The 18322-nt window shown below is 32.7% G+C and overlaps 2 protein-coding genes and 1 long non-coding RNA gene across 9 annotated transcripts; 2 read left to right on the top strand and 1 right to left on the bottom strand.

The window, feature by feature from the left end:
- Positions 1-127: 127 nt before the first annotated feature.
- Positions 128-5072, top strand: LOC126682968 (uncharacterized protein ycf45). Of its 7 annotated transcripts, XR_007641565.2 has the most exons (11): positions 130-370; positions 467-529; positions 871-948; positions 1218-1438; positions 1737-1824; positions 1899-2198; positions 2649-2792; positions 3316-3366; positions 3667-3787; positions 4718-4886; positions 4973-5072. XR_007641565.2 is itself a non-coding variant. In XM_050378768.2 (10 exons), the coding sequence occupies exons 1-9, from the start codon at positions 197-199 to the stop codon at positions 3736-3738; spliced, it is 1191 nt and encodes a 396-aa protein (XP_050234725.1). In that variant the 5' UTR covers positions 130-196; the 3' UTR covers positions 3739-3787; positions 4718-5072. The 7 variants fall into 7 exon arrangements, 6 of the variants coding, with proteins under 6 accessions (XP_050234729.1, XP_050234725.1, XP_050234724.1 ...); XM_050378768.2 differs by having other exon boundaries at positions 4718-5072; XM_050378772.2 differs by lacking the exons at positions 4718-4886; positions 4973-5072 and having other exon boundaries at positions 128-370; positions 491-529; positions 3667-3855.
- A 1492-nt stretch (positions 5073-6564) lies between these two features.
- LOC126680136 (uncharacterized) lies at positions 6565-7249 on the top strand. Its single transcript, XM_050375191.2, has 2 exons — positions 6565-6827; positions 6921-7249. Exons 1-2 carry the CDS (start codon positions 6640-6642, stop codon positions 7123-7125), a joined length of 393 nt encoding a protein of 130 aa, XP_050231148.1. The 5' UTR covers positions 6565-6639; the 3' UTR covers positions 7126-7249.
- An 8324-nt stretch (positions 7250-15573) lies between these two features.
- On the bottom strand, positions 15574-17907 carry LOC126680228 (uncharacterized). Its single transcript, XR_007641081.2, has 3 exons — positions 17577-17907; positions 16146-16204; positions 15574-15797 (listed from the first exon to the last, which is right to left on the bottom strand). It is a non-coding gene; the product is annotated as an uncharacterized LOC126680228 (long non-coding RNA).
- Between the last annotated feature and the right edge of the window lie 415 nt (positions 17908-18322).

The following is an 18322-nucleotide window of genomic DNA, read 5'->3' as shown; positions in this document are numbered from 1 at the left end:
TGGATATTTTTTGTAAATAAGTTAGCTTATTAGATAGTATAGGATAAGAGGAAAAGATGAGTCAAACGGTGTAAATACTTTACCCAAAACAGGTATTTGAAAAATAATTCAAGTATTTATCAAATTATTAATTGTTTGACAGAAAAGGAAGACTAAGGCATGCAATAGGCTTATCTGTTTGTGTGAAAAAGTAGAGATGAACTCCGCAAATGTGTGCTGCTGCTCTATCTTGCCATTCAACACTAACAAAACAATTGGGTTGAAGTTGAAGTTGAAGTTGAAGTTGGCCCATACAACCAAAACCAGAATCCATTCATCATCATCATCATCAAATGTCACTGTGGCAGATGACTTTCAAGCATTCCTCAATGTACGCTTATTACTTATATTCACCTGGGGCTGGGGCTGGGGTTTAAGTTTGTGTAAATTAATTACTTGACGAGTTGCTTTGAATTCATATTCACAGATTCTTCCATTTGATTTGCATCAGATTCTTCTCAATCATCCCAAACGACCTCAACTTTTAGAGGTCTCTTTTCAGATATGTTGTGATTGAATACTCAATTTATTGCTGTTGTAGTTGCAGTGTGTTCATTTAACTGTGTCTCTCGCAGATCATTTATATCATATCTATCTCAATTCACTCTTTTTTAGTACATGGTAAATAAAGTTGGATCATTTAGTCAATTTGAGTAGATAATGTGCAGAATGGAATGACAATAATGAATTATCCCTAGTATTCTCTCTGTCTTCTCTTTTGCTCGCCTTCAAGAAATGGAACTACCATACTACTTATATACCTTGGTCTTCCAATTTTTCCGAGTAATGATTCATTGATATAGAATGATAGTTGTCTATGATTACATGAAGGTCATATTGGACTTGGGTCGCTTCCCAGAGGCGCGCTATCTTGGTGAATATGGTGGTCAATATTTAAGGAATACTGAGGTGAATTGCTTTCTTTCATTCTTATGTGCCAAATTGAGGGAGTAGTTGATTTTTTTTTATGGAAAAAATGTTTCTCCATCCGCTCTAAGCGTGTTATTTGATTCGATTTCTTTTATTATCTATCCCCAGTTGGTTGTGTACAGAAAATTGACTATATGAATTGATATTGTCAATGTGAAGTATACGATTAAGTAGCTAAGTATTTTAAGAAGTGATAAAATTATTATTATGTGAGTTTGTTTACCGATTCTTGGATTTGTATCAGCTAGGTGTCAGTGGAAGAATTAGAGTATGCTCAAAATGCTGTTGGAGAATTTGGAGGTGATAACAGGGCTGGCATTGATGGGACCCTGCACAGAATATCTGCAATCCGGAGTAGGAAAGGGGTGATAGTTGGTTTAACTTGTCGAGTTGGCAGGGCAGTCAGTGGTCAGGCTGACATGGTTAATGATCTACTTCATTATGGAAAGAGCATCTTATTTGTTGGAAGGTACAGTTCCTCATGTATAGGTTATTATTAGAGAAATGTTTCTTCTTTGGTAACAAGGTAATGCGTACTTGAAGGACTAGTTTGTAACAAATAAGATAAATATATTATTATTTGCATTTTCTACTTGCTAGTGTTCTATGTTTTAATTTTTCTTCTATGTTTCTTCATTGCAAATCCCAAGGGACACCGTTAAGGCTTTCTTGTGATTGTAAACATGTTAAGCTCTGTATGTAAAATGCTCCTAAGAAACATATTTTTATAATATAATTCCATGCAAAATTTGCACTTTTTTGACTAGTTTCAACTTTTCAAGGCCAGGAGTTGGCAAGACTACTGTTATGCGAGAGATTGCACGTGTCCTATCGGATAAATTTGACAAAAGAGTGGTGGGTTTGAGTTTTTTGCATTCTTTTAAAGCTCTTGCCTGCTAGTATCATAACTGTATGATGAGTTTACTTAGCTAGTAATTGAGCAGGTGATCGTTGATACAAGCAATGAAATAGGAGGGGATGGGAATATTCCACATGCCGCAGTAGGAGGTGCAAGAAGAATGCAGGTTCCAGATCCATCTTTACAGCACAAGGTCATGATTGAGGCTGTAGAAAATCATATGCCCGAAGTCATTATTGTTGATGAGATAGGCACAGAGGCTGAAACCCTTGCCTGTCGGTCAATAGCTGAGAGAGGCATTATGCTTATTGGTACTGCTCATGGAGAGCGACTTGAAAACATAATTAAGAATCCGACTCTTTCTGATCTGGTTTGTTCTGTTCTTTTCAATCTTAAGTATTTTTGAATTGACTGCTCATGTTGTATGTGAAGCTTTCTCAGATAATACAGCTTTGTTTATTGGCTTGTTTTCCCCTCCTTTATTATTATTATTATATATCTCCGATTACACACTTTGTACTGTTATTAAACACAGTAATCCATGGAAATTCATGAATATTTCTCAGATGACTTGAACTTGCTTTAGTTTCCTAGGAATTATAAATGCTGTTAATCACTTGATTATGAAATGTTATTTCAGTGTTATCTCACATTATTATAATATTTTTCTGTTATTCATATAACACATATTAAGAGATTGTGTAACATACCAATAGTCCTCGATTTTGACCTTTCAGAAGTTAACTTTAATTTTTTCTTAATTTGGGTTTGGAAATACTAAGCAACTTCTGTTCTATTGTTAATGTCTTTGCTATTGCAGATTGGAGGTGTAGAAACAGTTACCTTAGGAGATGAAGAAGCCCGAGCTAGGAGGAGTCAGAAAAGCATTCTTGAAAGAAAAGGCTCTCCAACTTTTTATTTCTTGATTGAGATGAGAGAGAGGCACCATTGGGTGACTCATTTGGTATTTCTTCTAATTTTTTCCCTTGCTATTAGTTCTCAGTGAGAAGTCTTCATCTGAAACAGTTAAGCCGTTTTGGTTCTGAACTAGTCAGACAAATCTTGCGTGAGTTTCTTAGTGTAAGGTGTATAGCCACAAAGTAATTATGTAAGGCATTTCACGCTTGCTTTCCTGAAAAAACGAAAAAAACAGTCATCGCTTGTAGCCCCTTATCGTGGCACAACTTTATGGTAGAGTTAGCTTATAGAAGGCCTTTAAAATCATAAAACTGGAATCAAGTCACATGACTATTCATTCCTAACAAAGTTGGTATAAAACTGATTTTTGTGAACTATATAGCGTCCATTTTACTATTTCCTGTTCATTGTTTGATAAATAATTATGCAGTTTTATGTAAATGCATATCAAGCCTAAAGAACCTTTTCCTAAATTTTTTGAATGTTGAATAGTATGGCATTACTGCTTTAATATTTTCGTGTGAAAGTGAAAGTATTAATGTCTCCAAATTCTTTGCTTCATTCCGCAGACAGAGAAAAGTGTGGATATGTTGCTTCGTGGAAAAAACCCATTAGTTGAGGTAATTATTTTAGTTGCTGTTTGAACACATTTATATTAAATCACTGCAAGATTCTTCCAATAGTAATGAACTGTGTACTATAAGCTTATAAGGCAAGTTTAGAGTGCAAACACTCACCTGAAAGACAATGTAAAACAAATTGAAAGTGTTCATTGACCTGCAATTTATTTAGAAGGATGCAATTAGGACCGAACTAAATCCTTTTTCTCGAATCAGATCACACTGATGTTTATTTGTTTTGATTAAAAAGGATTAATTTGGATGTGAACTCTACACCTCTATCTCTATGTATGCATGCAGGTTAGGAAGAGGAATAATGAATTGAAGGTTGTAATAGAACGATGGAAGGAATATGATGGAAAAGCCTTTTAGTCCTTGTTGCATTCTTCATTTTTCTTTCTCTCTTCCTATACCACCTCTGGTATGTAACATTATAGTCTTATGCTCGCACATTTCCTAAATCAAAATAATATATTCATTTAAATATTATTTTTATTATAAAAATATTTCATAGGAAGAATGCTAAAAACAAAAATTTATAATCTCTAAACTAATATAACTAAATAAAATATAAATCTATTCTAATATTTCTGCTAATAGATTGTTCTAAAGTATTGGATGTTGATGATATATTTTTTGCATTATAAATTTCTTGTGTTGGAATTTGTCTTGTATTTCTCCAATGATTTCTTTTATTTCCTTGCAAATTTGTGTGTGGCTTCTTCTCGTAATAAAATATGAATCAGGAACCATAGTATTCATTTTTAAGACATTCATCAAATTTATTTGTGTAATCTGATTCTTTTGCAATCGATAATATTTGTAATGTTCCCTTTTTACTATAAAATGTGTACCCGCATAGGTGAAGGCTGCATAGTTATTTTTCTTTGGCTTAATTATTTAAAAATCACCCACCTTAAACTTTTTTTTCGTTTATACCCTGACTTAGAAAAAAATTCATTTATACCCTGACGTATGTGTTTATGTTTCACCTCTACCTCAAATTTCAAAAAAAAAGATTATTTATTGGAAACAACTAAATATAAGGATTATTTTATACTTTTTTCTATTAAAAAAATACAAAGAAATACTTTATCTTTAAAAATGTTCAAAACTAAGGATTATTTAAAACTTTTTTCTAAATAAAAAAAGGTTAATTTAGTGCCTCGAGGTAGAGGTGAAACATAAACACATACGTCAGGGTATAAATGAATTTTTTCCAAATCAGGGTATAAACGAAAAAAAAAAGTTTAAGGTGGGTGGTTTTTAAGTAATTAACCCTTTTTCTTTTTATAAGACTGCATACTTATTTTAGAATAAAAGTGAACGAGATACTATTTTTTTTGGTAAGCCTATCCGGTTTCCAAAGGTTCGCCCTGACTAATCCGGATCCGAGCCGCGTCGCGCACTTGCATGATGGGTGAGTTTACCAGTGGAGATTTTATGTATTCACAAGACTCGAACCCGAGACTTTGCTTAAGCGATATCAAGCAGTTTACCACTTGGATCAAACCCCATTGGTAAGGAAGAAATCATTCTAGTCGAGACTTCATCTTTAAAGGAAAAAGTTAGAAAATTCAATGTGAAATTTGCAATAAAATGATAGGTAATGAAGAAGAAGATTGTTGGCACACGGGGAAAAACCTTGATGCTTCGTGATAGAAATTTGGGAATATCTAAAAACTAGCAGAATTAATGATGAAAAACATGTCAATATGGCACATAAGAAAGTGATTCGCTTTTTCAGGTATGGGGGAGAGAAGTGCTTCAATAATTTTGGCTTAATACATAGTTTGACCCCTGAACTTGTACACTTTTACCCATCTAACCTCTAAACTTAACGTCTCACCTATCGAACCTCTGAACTTGTTAAATAATCCGATTTAACCCCTAAACTTGATAAATACGTAAATATTGAACCCCTCCGTGCCACCTGTCACTTGAAACATTCTAGAAGAAATTGTGTACGGAGGGGTTCAATGTTTACGTTTTTATCAAGTTCAGGGGTCAAATCGGATTATTTAACAAGTTCAGAGGTTCGATAGGTGAGACGTTAAGTTTAGAGGTTAGATGGGTAAAAGGGTACAAGTTCAAGGGTCAAACTATGTATTCAGCCCAATAATTTTTAGAAAAATAACGATGAAGTGTATGATTGATTGTAATGAGATGTGCATCTAGTGATATTATAAAAAAAAAAGAAGACTTAATCACTCAAAATCCCTTACATTTATAATTACACCCTGATGTAGGAATTTCTTCAATTTTACCCTAATTTAGATTTTTATGTTTCAATTGTACACCAAAACACTAAATTGATCTATTTTTATTTGAAAAAAGATTTAAAATAATCCCACATTTTTAACTTACATTCTAATTAAATGCTAATGTTACTAATAGTATAAAAAAAAAAACTTTTTCCTCACTAAAATCAAATAATTATAATTTTTTATTTAATTTATATTAATTATAAATAATTTTTTAGAATAAAAACCGTAAAAAAATTCCTTTACACAAAACGAAATCGATTTACCAAAACAATTAAAACGCTTAACCAACAAAAAAATAAATTCCGTCGAGCGGCTTAGACCTTCAAAAAAAACAATGGCGACCCACCGGAGCTCCTTCTCCGATCTGGAGAAGGAGCTACTGCTGCTCCTGAAGGAGCGAGCAACTCCTTCTCCATAGAAGTTAATCAAAAGCAAAGTAAGGTAAAATTGGGATTTTTCTTACGTCAGAATGTTATTAAAAAAAGTGAGATTTTTTTTTTTGGACAAATAAGTCAAATGTTTTTTAAGAGATTGGAGAAATGTGCTCCAATTAAAGGAAAAGGAAAAATAGTTTAGTTTTTTTATTAATTTTGTAGTCTTGAATTAAGAGAGTGTTGAAATAATTAAAGATTAAATCTTAAATATTTAATGAGTTTATATTTTCTAATTTGAGTGGAATAATAATGGAATTATTATAGAATTAAATATGTAATTATATTTTGGTTGTTTTGAATTTATTGTAAGTCCATATAAAAGCATTTTTATAGCTGAAAATATGAGTGAAAACATGAATACCTTATTCTAAAATTGTGAGAAATGTGTTGAATAATGAAAATTGTAAAGGTGGGGGGTATATGATAATTTGATGGAAGTTGGAAGGAGGAAATGAAGCCTTTGTCCTTCAGTGTGGGGATGAGACACGAGTGGAGCAGCTGAGAGCCTTACACTTGTGGTTGTGTTGTGGGTGGAATAAAAAAAGAAGCACAAGTTTAAAATTAGCAAAAAAATGGGATGCATAAGTTGTAGCGGTACTACCCTATGTTTTACTAGTAGCAAGAGCGTATTGTCAAGAAGAAGAAGCGTCAGAGTTATGGCAGCAGCAGAGGCTATAACTGTTGAGAAATGTGGAATCAAAATCACTACCAACCCGCTCGAGTCCAACCTCACTGAGCTTGGAGTCCGTTCTTGGCCTAAGTAAGTTTCCCGACCTCATTTGTTTCTGACTATGAAATGTTCTCGCATAAGGGAGGGAGGGAGGTTCAGTCATCTTCTGTTTTCATGAAATAGGTGGGGCTGCCCTCCAAGCAAATTCCCATGGACATATTCTGCAAAAGAGACATGTTATCTACTACAAGGCAAAGTGAAGGTTTATCCTGATGGTTCAGATGAGGGTGTTGAAATGGGTGCTGGTGACTTGGTTGTGTTCCCCAAGGGAATGAGCTGCACTTGGGATGTCTCGGTAGCTGTAGACAAGCACTACAACTTTGAGTAATATACCACCATATCTACCATTACCACCTCATTTATTATATTTGGATTCTTTTGCTTCAATCACTCAAGCTTATATGCCACTTTTCAAAAACGTTTTGCAATTATGAACGTGCTTTATGGTGTTATTTGTAGGAGAGTACCAAACTAAATAATCAAAGTAAACCAAACCAAAACAACATATTTATTTGGTTTGGTTGAAGATTTTTAAAATCAATTGATTTTCTTGAATCCATAGAAATTCATGGATTTATGCATTCCATTTGGATTGAATATAAAATCCATAGATTTATAAGGATATATTTGAAATAATTAAAATTTAAAACAATTCACCATTCATTAAAAATGATGAATTCCAATTTTTCCACCCATGAGGTGGGATTTTAGATGATGGATTTTGAGTGACAAGGAATTTTCACAATTCAGGATTCTCAAGCTATTTTTTCATATCAAACGGTGGATTTCGATGAAATCCATAGAAAGTGCAGAATTCATGGATTTTTTATACGGGCAATTATGAGAAAGGAGTATCCCCAAAAAAGGAATATCCCCAAAAATCTCATTGTAGTATCCATAGCGTTGCTTTTTTTTTTCGGCCAATTCTAAGAAAGAAAAATTCTAAAAAAATCTATCAATAAATGACGTATGTTTTTTCATTCTGTCAAAAATCGATTTTACGGTATAGACACATATGGCCTCTCTCTCTATACCTTGCGGTCATGATTTCTCCATTTAGCATTCTGGGGCCCTACTGACGCTATATAGATAGATATATAATAGAGTACCTTTCATAAGAAGGTGGGAGAATAGGAAGTTTCGAGGAGATAAGGTAGCGCACTTTTCCCAGAGCGACACTAACCACTAAGAACTGAAATTCTATTATAGATGTGTTTATGTTTTCAAAAAGTGGAACAAAGTGTGTTAAATATTTTTCAATATCGATAAACCTAGTATTAAAAATAACAAGGCTGGATCGAAAGTTGCTGGTTTTTTCAAACCAAGAATCAATAGAGTTGAACTCGAATGAAATGAAAGGTTATTGAATACGCTCGCTAAATTATTTGTAGAATGTTAAATTAATTATGAGTGTTTGTTTAAAAGGAATAGTTTATCAATATGTTCTCTCTCTGGTCATTCTCTATAATTTTATTTTATTTTTATGATCAGTGGATGTTTTAATTTTTTTGCCCAAAAATGTAGCCTTATTACCAAATTACGTAAAGTTCTGTGTTATTTGTTTATATTATTATTATTTGTTAGATGAAATTCATAAGTGTATACATATTAAATGGTTTTGATTCCGCCATGTACATTAATTCCGTCACAACATATTCTCAAGTATCGCTTCCCTACTTGTAATTAGTGGTGTGCAAATAATCAAACCGGATAAAAATTGAACAAAATAATAGGTCGTTTATTATAAATTTTTGGCTTGATGTGTTTTTTTTTTTAAATACCAAAAATCTGAAAATCAAACTATATTTATATAATTGAACTTTTTAAGAATAATATTATTTTTTATATGTATTCAAATGATTTCATGTACAATATATTATTATTTAGCTTAGATTTAATATTTTAATTTAATATAAATTGTCGCTTTATCTAGTTTTAATTTTATTTTTCTTTAAAATTTTAGGGGTGATAACTTTACAGGTTGCAAATTGGGGATGTTTTACTTTTGTTTCCATTGTTCATCATAACCTTTATAGAAAAATTTTATCCAAAAAAACCTTTATTGAATGTGTTATTACTTATTAGACATGATTGTCTTATAAGTTTTAGGTAGGCTCATGTCATTAGTATTATTACTTTGTAGGGCCATTGTGTGATTTATATCCTAATTAGGTAAAAGGTAAAAAAAACCTTTAGATTTCACCAAAAGGATAATTAAACATTTTTTCTTTTTTTGGACACAATAAACCCCTTTAAGTTCCATTTTCGAACAAAAACCCCTTCCGTCCATCTGCTTCTGTTTACATGTTGACATGTCCGTTAAACTAACTTCCCTCTCTCATTAACGTTACTGCGTCGCTGACATGGCACAGCCATTAATTCACTGTCAGCAAAACATCACTGTTGGGTAATAAGGATAAAAGAAACCCAAATTCTAAATCCTGAACTCCCTGTCAGTTTTTATCATCCCTTGAATAACTCACCCACCATTGTTTCCCTTTTTTAATTTTTACCCTAAACTGACAATAAACAATCAATACAAGAGGAATATTCTTACTTGGACATTAGTGTTGGCGTGACCCTACATGAGGGACTGAAAGGTAAGCTTTTTTTGTTTGTTTTCATTGTTTAATTCTTGCCAAACAAGCTGTCATCTTATCGAAGTTAATCAATTGCCCAGAAGCCTTTTCGTAGCAGTGGACTATACTTTCAACTTCAATTGCTTCTCTCTCAAAAGCTCTTGTGAAAATAATAGAATTGTCAGCAAAAATAAGTGACAAATTATAGGAGCATTCCTAACAACATGAACTCCATGAATTTCCCCCTCCTATAGTGTCTTACATAGGAGGCCAGATGACACCTCAGCACAAATAATAAACAAGAACCCTGCCTGAGACCACGACTAGGAAAGAATGTCTTTTGAGGGACCCTGTTCAGCATAACCAAGAAAGACATATAGGTAACACACTTTATATTAAGGCAGCGAAATTGATTAGAGAACCCCATTTTCATTAAAACTGTTAATTTTTCTAAAATAAGCAAAAATGATGAATGAAGGCTCTGCTCGTTTCATTGCATTCTCAAAGTATATATACACAAGATACATCCATGGTTAAAGGAATTTACAAGGGAAATATCAAATACTTATATTCTATATTAAGTAATGATTGTAGAGAATCTTGCAATCAATCCTTAACTGTAATGATTGCAGCATGATTAGTGGGATCACTATCTTCTTGATTTGTTGAGTCAAAATGAGCCGTTGTTGTTTCCTTAACATGCCCCCTCAAACTGGCGTGGGTGGAAGAACAGACACCCAGTTTGTCACGAAAAAACTGAAAGACCTGCTTAATGAGAGGTTTGGTGAAGATATCAGCTAGTTGGACTGATGTTGAGACATATCGAGTAACAAGCTGTCCCATGGCCACTTTCTCACGAACAAAATGGTAGTCTAGTTCGATGTGTTTGGAGCGAGCATAAAACGTAGGATTAACGGACATATGTAATGCACTGATGTTGTCACAAAATAGTTGAGGAGATTGAGGAAGCGATACGCCGACGTCTCAGAGAATAAAACTGAGCCAAGTAAGTTCGGCAGCTGTCGATGCCATAGACCGATACTCGGCTTCTGAACTTGAGCGAGAAATTGTTGGCTGTTTCTTCGAACACCAAGAGATACAATTAGCTCCTAAGGAAACACAAAATCATGTAGTGCTTCTTCGAGTTATTTGACAGCCTGCCAATCCGAGTCGCTAAACGCATATAGTGAATTTGGGCTTTGAGAAGTATATCGAAGGCCAAAATGTTGGGTACCTTTTAAATACCGTAGGATACGCTTTACCGCTTTAAGATGAATTAAAGTAGGATTCGCAAAAAATTGACAAACCCGATTGACGGCATGAACAATATCTGGGCGAGTGAATGTGAGGTACTGCAAGGCCCCTACAATGCTACGGTAAAGAGTGGCATCCACAAGCTCAGAGTCACTAGAAGTCGGTTTTTCTTTTGTGGTCATTGGCGTGGCAAAGGGTGCACTTTCCAGCATCTTTGTTCTATGAAGCAGATCAGTAATATACTTCTGTTGACCAAGAAAAACACCACCTGGGAATTGTTTTATCTCCACACCAAGAAAATAGTGAAGAGATCCAAGATCTTTAACGGCAAACTCATGACTGAGTTTTTGAATAAGCTCTTGAAGAAAGATTTCATTATTTCTAGTCATGAGAATATCGTCTACGTAAATAAGTAGAACAGCTGTAATATCACTTGTTCGAAGCACAAATAATGAAGGATCAGACTTACTGCAGTAAAAACCCAACTGAAGGAGATATTGAGAAAGTCGATCAAACCACGCGCGAGGTGCTTGTTTTAGCCCGTAAAGAGATTTTTTAAGAAGGCAAACATGATCTGACTTAGTTTTATCAACGAACCCAGGAGGTTGTTCCATGTACACTGTTTCTTTGAGATTTCCATGAAGAAAAACGTTCTTAACATCGAGTTGCTTCATGTTCCAATTAAACGAAAGAGAGATAGCAATAACCAAACGAATTGTAGTTGGCTTTACAACGGGGCTGAAAGTTTCGTCATAATCAAGTCCAGAAACTTGAGTAAACCCTTTAGCAACTAACCTTGCTTTGATACCATGTTAGATTCCATCTTAAAATCAATTGGTATTAAGTGGAGGTGCCCAACCAATATATAAACACATGTCCACTCACACACACAACCAATGTGGGATTTCCCACTTTAACACTCCCCCTCACGCATAGCGTGTACGGGCCGAGCAACAAAGTCCCCCCTCACGTAAATCTCACGTGGGCCGGGTCAAACTCAAATTGTGTGAATGGACAAGGCTCTGATACCATGTTAATTTTTCTAAAATAAGCAAAAATGATGAATGAAGGCTCTGCTCATTTCATTGCATTCTCAAAGTATATATACACAAGATACATCCATGGTTAAAGGAATTTACAAGGGAAATATCAAATACTTATATTCTATATTAAGTAATGATTGTAGAGAATCTTGCAATCATTCCTTAACTGTAATGATTGCAGCATGATTAGTGGGATCACTATCTTCTTGATTTGTTGAGTCAAAATGAGCTGTTGTTGTTTCCTTAACAAAAACTCCATTTTACTCTATCATAGGTTTTGCTCATATCGAGCTTCATCGCCATGTAACTTTTACTACATTTATGCTTGCTATTCATAGACTTGAACCATTCAAAAGCAATTAATATATTATCAGAGATAATCCTACCCCTCACAAAGGCACTCTGAGATTCAGAAATCAAATCCGGCAGGACTAATTTTATTCTATTAGTGATCACTTTAGACACTATTTTATACAACACATTACATAGACTAATTGGTCTCTTTTAATGACACGTAATCTTTAATTTTTGGAATGAGCATAATATGGGTGTGATTAATGTTCTTAGGCATAGGGGCACCATGAAGAATATTCAACACAACATAACATACATCATTACCAACAATGTGCCAATATTTTTTATAGGGACATACCATCTGGACCTAGAGATTTATATGGATGCATTTGATTAAGAGCACATATCACTTCTTCTTTGGAGTATCTCCGGTCAAGGGTACTTCTAGCCTCCTGCGATAGAAATTTGGAAACGCTTTCAGAGCTTCATCAAACTGTAGAACTCCTAAGGAGTTGAAAAGATGCTGCAAATAATTTCGAACAACATAAGATATCTCTATCTCTCTCACACACCAAATTCCCTGGTCATTAAATAGGCCCCCAATATAATTTATTTTCTTACGCTGATTTTCTTTCTGGTGAAAATAGGTGGTATTCTTATCTCCATGTTTAAGCCAAAGCGCTTTGGATCTTTGCATCCAATATGTTTCCTCGCAACAGAGGAGTTCATCTAACTCTTTTTCAACGGCTTGCATGTTTGAAATTCAGAGTGAGCAACGGCTACTTGTTGAAGCAAGAATAGATGTTGCCTTTTACAACGAATCTGACCAGTTAAGTTTCCCATGATTCACATTCTAGATCTGTAACCTCTAGATACACAGCCAAATTCTCTCATTAATCGGCAGAAACCCCCCCCCCCCCAGTCCAAGCTAATTGGACCACCTGCTCATAGTCATCCCAACGAATCCACATCGCCTCAAATCTTTGAATTTTATTCCTTCTCTTAACCTACTGCCACATGTATCAAGTAACAAAGAAGCATGATCTGAAGCCTCTCATAATAAAGTGATAATCGTTGAACCCGAAAAAAATTGCTTCCACTCATGGTTTCCAACAACACGATCCAAACGCTAAAAAATAGGGTCTCTGCAACCATTACCCCGACGCCAACTGAATTGACTACCTTTGAAGCCTATGTTTGTTAAATTACAATGCTGCAACACATTTCTGAAGTTAAACATTTTGTTTACCTCCCAAAGCTGACCATTAATTCTCTCATGTAGGCATAATATCTCATTAAAATTACCCCCACAGTCCACGCATCATGATTCTCTCTATAAAGTTTATCTAATAGGTCCCACACGATTTTCCTTTATCAAACTCGGCAGGGAAGCCATAAAACCCAGTATACCTCTAACTCACAACACCCCGAATTTGCTTCACATTGATATCAATATGGTTATCTAATAAAGAATGTAATGCCACCTTCATTCCTTGTTTCCAACATAAAGCAAGCCAACCTCTACTTCCCATGCAATCCACCACAAGCGAATAGTAACCTAGAGAATAGAAAATTTGATTTGTCCTTGCCGTTACCAACTTGGTTTCAAATAGGAAAACCAAGTTGGGAGAATACCGTTGAATAAGACAACGTAAAATATTAATTGTTCGGGGATTTCTCAAACCCTTATAGTTTCAAAAGGTGTAATTTAATGCGAACAAATAATTTTAGGATTTAAGGTTGTTTAGATGTGAGGAAGGAGTAGAAAGAAAGAAAAAAGGATAAAAAGATCCATATATTTTTTTTTTAAAAAAAGCTAAAAAAAGAAAGGTATTTTAAATTTTTGTTTAAATATTTGAAGAATTTAAATTATAAGGAATAAACTTTTATTTAAAAATCATTAAGTATCGATTTGAAAAATAAAATAATATAAAAGGATTATTTAAAAAATTACTATTTGATACCGCATAGTATGTTTCGTTATATAGAGGGCTTAATTACTTAAAACATTCTCACCTTTAATCTTTTTTTCGTTTATACCATGACCTAGAAAAAATAGCACACATACCCTTGACGATGTCTTTATGTTTCACCTCTACCCTCGAAGTATTAAATTGACCTTTTTTTATTTGAAAAAGAATTTAAAATAGTCCTTCAATTTTAGAATATATTCTAATCACACGTCAATGTCATTAATTAAAACACATTCTTCTTTAAAAACATTCAATTAATAATAATAATTTATTTTGTATTAATTATCAATAATCTTTTAAAAATTAAAACCCATAAAAAATTTACATAAAACAAATAAAATATTTTTATTTCCGACTTACCACCTTAAAACAAATCTTAAAATCCGCCATCAAATTTAATAATTTTGTTTTTCAATTTTTGAGCTCCTCCTTCCATGTAGGAGGAGCTCTCTTCCTTTCACTGCTTCTTCCTTCCATGGAAGGAGGAGCAGCGAGCTCCTTCCCTCCATGGACTGCTCCTTCCTCTCATGGAGGAAAGAGCAGATCTGCTCCTTCCTCCCATGGAGGAAGGAGCTCACTTCCTCCATAGAGGAAGTGAGCTCCTCCTCCATGGGAGGAGGAGCTTGAAAACCTTAATTTGAAAAAAAAATTAGCGGTTTTTGAATTGGAGTATGTTAATTAGTTAAAATTAATAACGAATATTTTATTTATTTTATTTTATTTAAATTAAAAAATTAATTAATTTTAGAATTTATTTGAACGTTTTTAAAAATAGAGTATTTGTTTGTAGTTTTTTTAATAGAAAAAAGTATAAATAACCCTCATATTTAGTTGTTTTTAATAAATCATTTATTTTTTGAAATTTGGTGTACAGGTAAAACATAAATACAACGTCAATGGTATACGTGAAATTTTTTCTAGGTCAGGGTATAAACGAAAACAAGATTAAAGGTGGGGATTTTTTAAGTAATTAAACCTATATAGAGTGAGAGTGGGGGAAAGTATTTGATACGATATTGGCCAAATTTAGAATAAAAATGATTCACTTTCGCTAATATAATTTTTTTTAAAAATTTTGTGCTAAGTTGAGGGGTAAAATGATATTTAGTTCCCATTAAATCATAATAATTTCATTACTGAATATTCACTACAAGAAATTCGGCTTATTGTGATAAAAAAATTCATCACATTAGAATCAAAATTTGTCACAAATGATATATTATGACAAATTGTGTTTGTCACGGAGTTCGTCAAAACAAGCCCGTCTCAATAACGTTATTATGACAAAATAATAATTCGTCACCATAAATTTATTCTTGTGATAATTCTTTTTTGTCATATTAACTAGGTATTATGACAATTAATTATGTCACTATTAATAAATTTTTGTCATTATTAATGTTAATTTGTCATAACAAATATCTTATTTTTAGTGACGAATTTAAATTACTTGATGAAATTATTTTGTCACAATTTCAATTTTGACGAAATTAATTTTAATTTTGATAAAATTTATTTTGTCACAAATTTTTAAGAACATTATTATATATTTTTTATTATTCTAATTTTTATTTATAAAAAAGAAATTCAGTGCAATATTATTTTGCTAATATATAATATAAAGCACTAAATCGATAAAAAAATCATAATTTTACTTCCAAAATAAATAGGATAGATAATTATTCAACAAAGTTAACTACATGAGATAATTACAAAAGTGTTGATATCCTAAAATAATAAATTATTCAAATAAATACAAGATGTTGCTAATAATATAAAAACTCAACTAAACAATAAATTTGATAAATGGAGATGTCGATTTTGTTGCTATTCCACTGCCAAATCATTTACTTCCATCTGCAATAAAAATAAATAAAATAAAATTAGACTTGAAGATCTTATAGTCAAAAGAGCAATATGATCAATATTAGAAAGAAAAAAACAAATCCGTTATATAAAAAACTCTAGTTCTATATGTAGAGAACTACATTAGCATACAGTATACCGCATTCAGAGCACAATTTATAGTAAATTACCATGAACACTCATCAGCAATGAAACTGATCTGCAAAAGTTTTTCTTATTTGTATACACCAAATTGCAAACTTAAGGCACTACTGTATAATTTCTCCTTACTTTGACAAACAGAATATTAAATAATGTATTAAAAAATTTAAAAGAATATTGCAAGAATTTGATTTACACCTTTAAACTTCTTAGACTCCTCCTCGGTCATCATAACTTAAATCTCCTGATAAGTAGAGCTGCAAGAATATAAAGAGAGATCCGAAAATTTAATACAGACTTAACCTTTTAATTAAACTATGTAAATATTCTAATATAAAAAATAACCCCATTACCACCTAAATCAATCACCTAAGAAAAAGTAAACAAAGTATAAATAACAGCTTGACAATTGCTCATGCTTCTTTGGAACACTAATCATGTGCAACCATTAAAATTGAATTGAATAATGTACAAAGAGTGATTAAAATTGAATGTTGTACAAAAAAATTATTTACTTAAAATTGTTGAAATATTAAGACGCTTTACTTAATTGATAATTTTATTTTTAGTATGATTTAACAATCTATTTATCCATTGACTTGACTAAAAAACACTACTCTGTTGTTGCTATTAGCCTATTTGTTAAACTATCACTGTAAAAGATACTTCCAAATTCCAAACCCAATTTGCGGCGGACCCTCTAACACATAACACAACCGTTGCATTTTCACACAGCTCCCTTGTATCACTCGAAAACAACCATACAAATAGAAGTCATAAAAAGAAACAGAACAACACTTTAGAGTTTCAAAAATTCAAATATCTTATTGCAACGAACAAAAGCTGCCACTTTGCATTCCTTTTCATGCATTACCAACAATTTCTATTACTATTCTCTCCAACCAACCACCTATGCTTTAAGGTTCAAACTTATCTCTTCTGATCATGATATTACCTAATTCTTCTTCTTTAGCCCAATTTTGATCAAATTTGAACTGGATTTGATTATAAATTGAAAGTTTTTTCTTAGTTCAACAAAATTAGTGAAGGAAAAAAAACCATTTAAAACCAAATCAAAAACTTTAAAATTTGCTGATCAAAATCACAAAATATGAAAATGAATAGCAATATTCCATCAAAGATTAGATCTTCATAGGGTTCACATAAGTTAAAGCCTATACAGCAGAGAAAAAGAGCAAAGGACCTCCAATTACAACTATAGTAGTTACAAACAAGAAAGTTCCATTAGCAAATTTAGAATCCACAAATAAAAGGAACTCATTTGTATCATCTCAGCCACATTTTAGCATGTTGTTGTTACTCTAAATAATTAATTCCTTACCATGAGGTTATAAATATTTGCCAATCAAACACAACTTTAAACTAAAATGAATTCTTGCGCTGGTCACTTTCCATACAAATTCAGAATTTCATAAGAAAAATTTCTTCTCCAAAACATGTAATTTACAATCGCTTCAACCTTTTCAAAACGCCTCAAGTCTTTTCAAAGACTGGAATTAATAGCATGTCATATAATTAGAACTGTACTAAATCAAATTCTTGTATTATTAACTAAATAAATTATGATAAAGAGAATACTAGCTATGTTAATGATCGAAAGTTACTAACTTGTTGAAGAGAAGCAGCAGTGGCGATAAAAAAGAGGCGGAGCCAGGAATCTAAAGCGGCGAGGTCAAAAGGAAAGAGGAGAAAAATCCAACGGCACCATCACACGAAAAAATTGGCGGCAGCAAAGAACACCGGAAGCATGAGGGAGCAACTGGAGGCAGTCAGAACAGCGGCGGTAGAAAAAAGAAGGAACAGCGGGACTAATTAATTTTTAGGGTTATTTGGTTTAAAATGTACAGACACACGAAGATGAATGAGAGTGGTCTAGCAGGGATTTAGGACGTGGGACAATTTGTTTTAACGGTTCTGACGTGGGCAACAAATACAATTTGAAAATGTTAGTTTTTTTTAGGCTTAATTACTTAAAAACCACCCACCTTGTAACTTTTTTTCATTTATACCATGACCTAGGAAAATTTTCAATTGTACCCTATTTTTAATTTTTATGTTTCATCTCTACCCTAATGAGTTCAATTGACCTATTTTCTTTTGAAAAAAAGTTTAAATTAGTCCTTCATTTTTAACCTATATTCTAATAAAACATTAATGTTAATCATTTATGTATCTTATTTTTAATATTTTCATCTTTAAATTAATTAAATTATCAAAAAAATTACTCTTGGGGTATAAACGAAACATAAAAATCGAAAATAGGGTAAAATTGAAAATTTTCCTAGGTCGTGGTATAAATGAAAAAAAGTTACAAGGTGAGTGGTTTTTAAGTAATTAGGCCTTTTTTTTATTAT

The sequence above is a fragment of the Mercurialis annua genome, linkage group LG5, assembly GCF_937616625.2.
Source record: "Mercurialis annua linkage group LG5, ddMerAnnu1.2, whole genome shotgun sequence".
Classification (NCBI taxonomy): domain Eukaryota; kingdom Viridiplantae; phylum Streptophyta; class Magnoliopsida; order Malpighiales; family Euphorbiaceae; genus Mercurialis; species Mercurialis annua.
The sequence above is the reverse complement of the archived record's forward strand: the minus strand, read 5'-3'. Positions and strand labels throughout refer to the sequence as shown.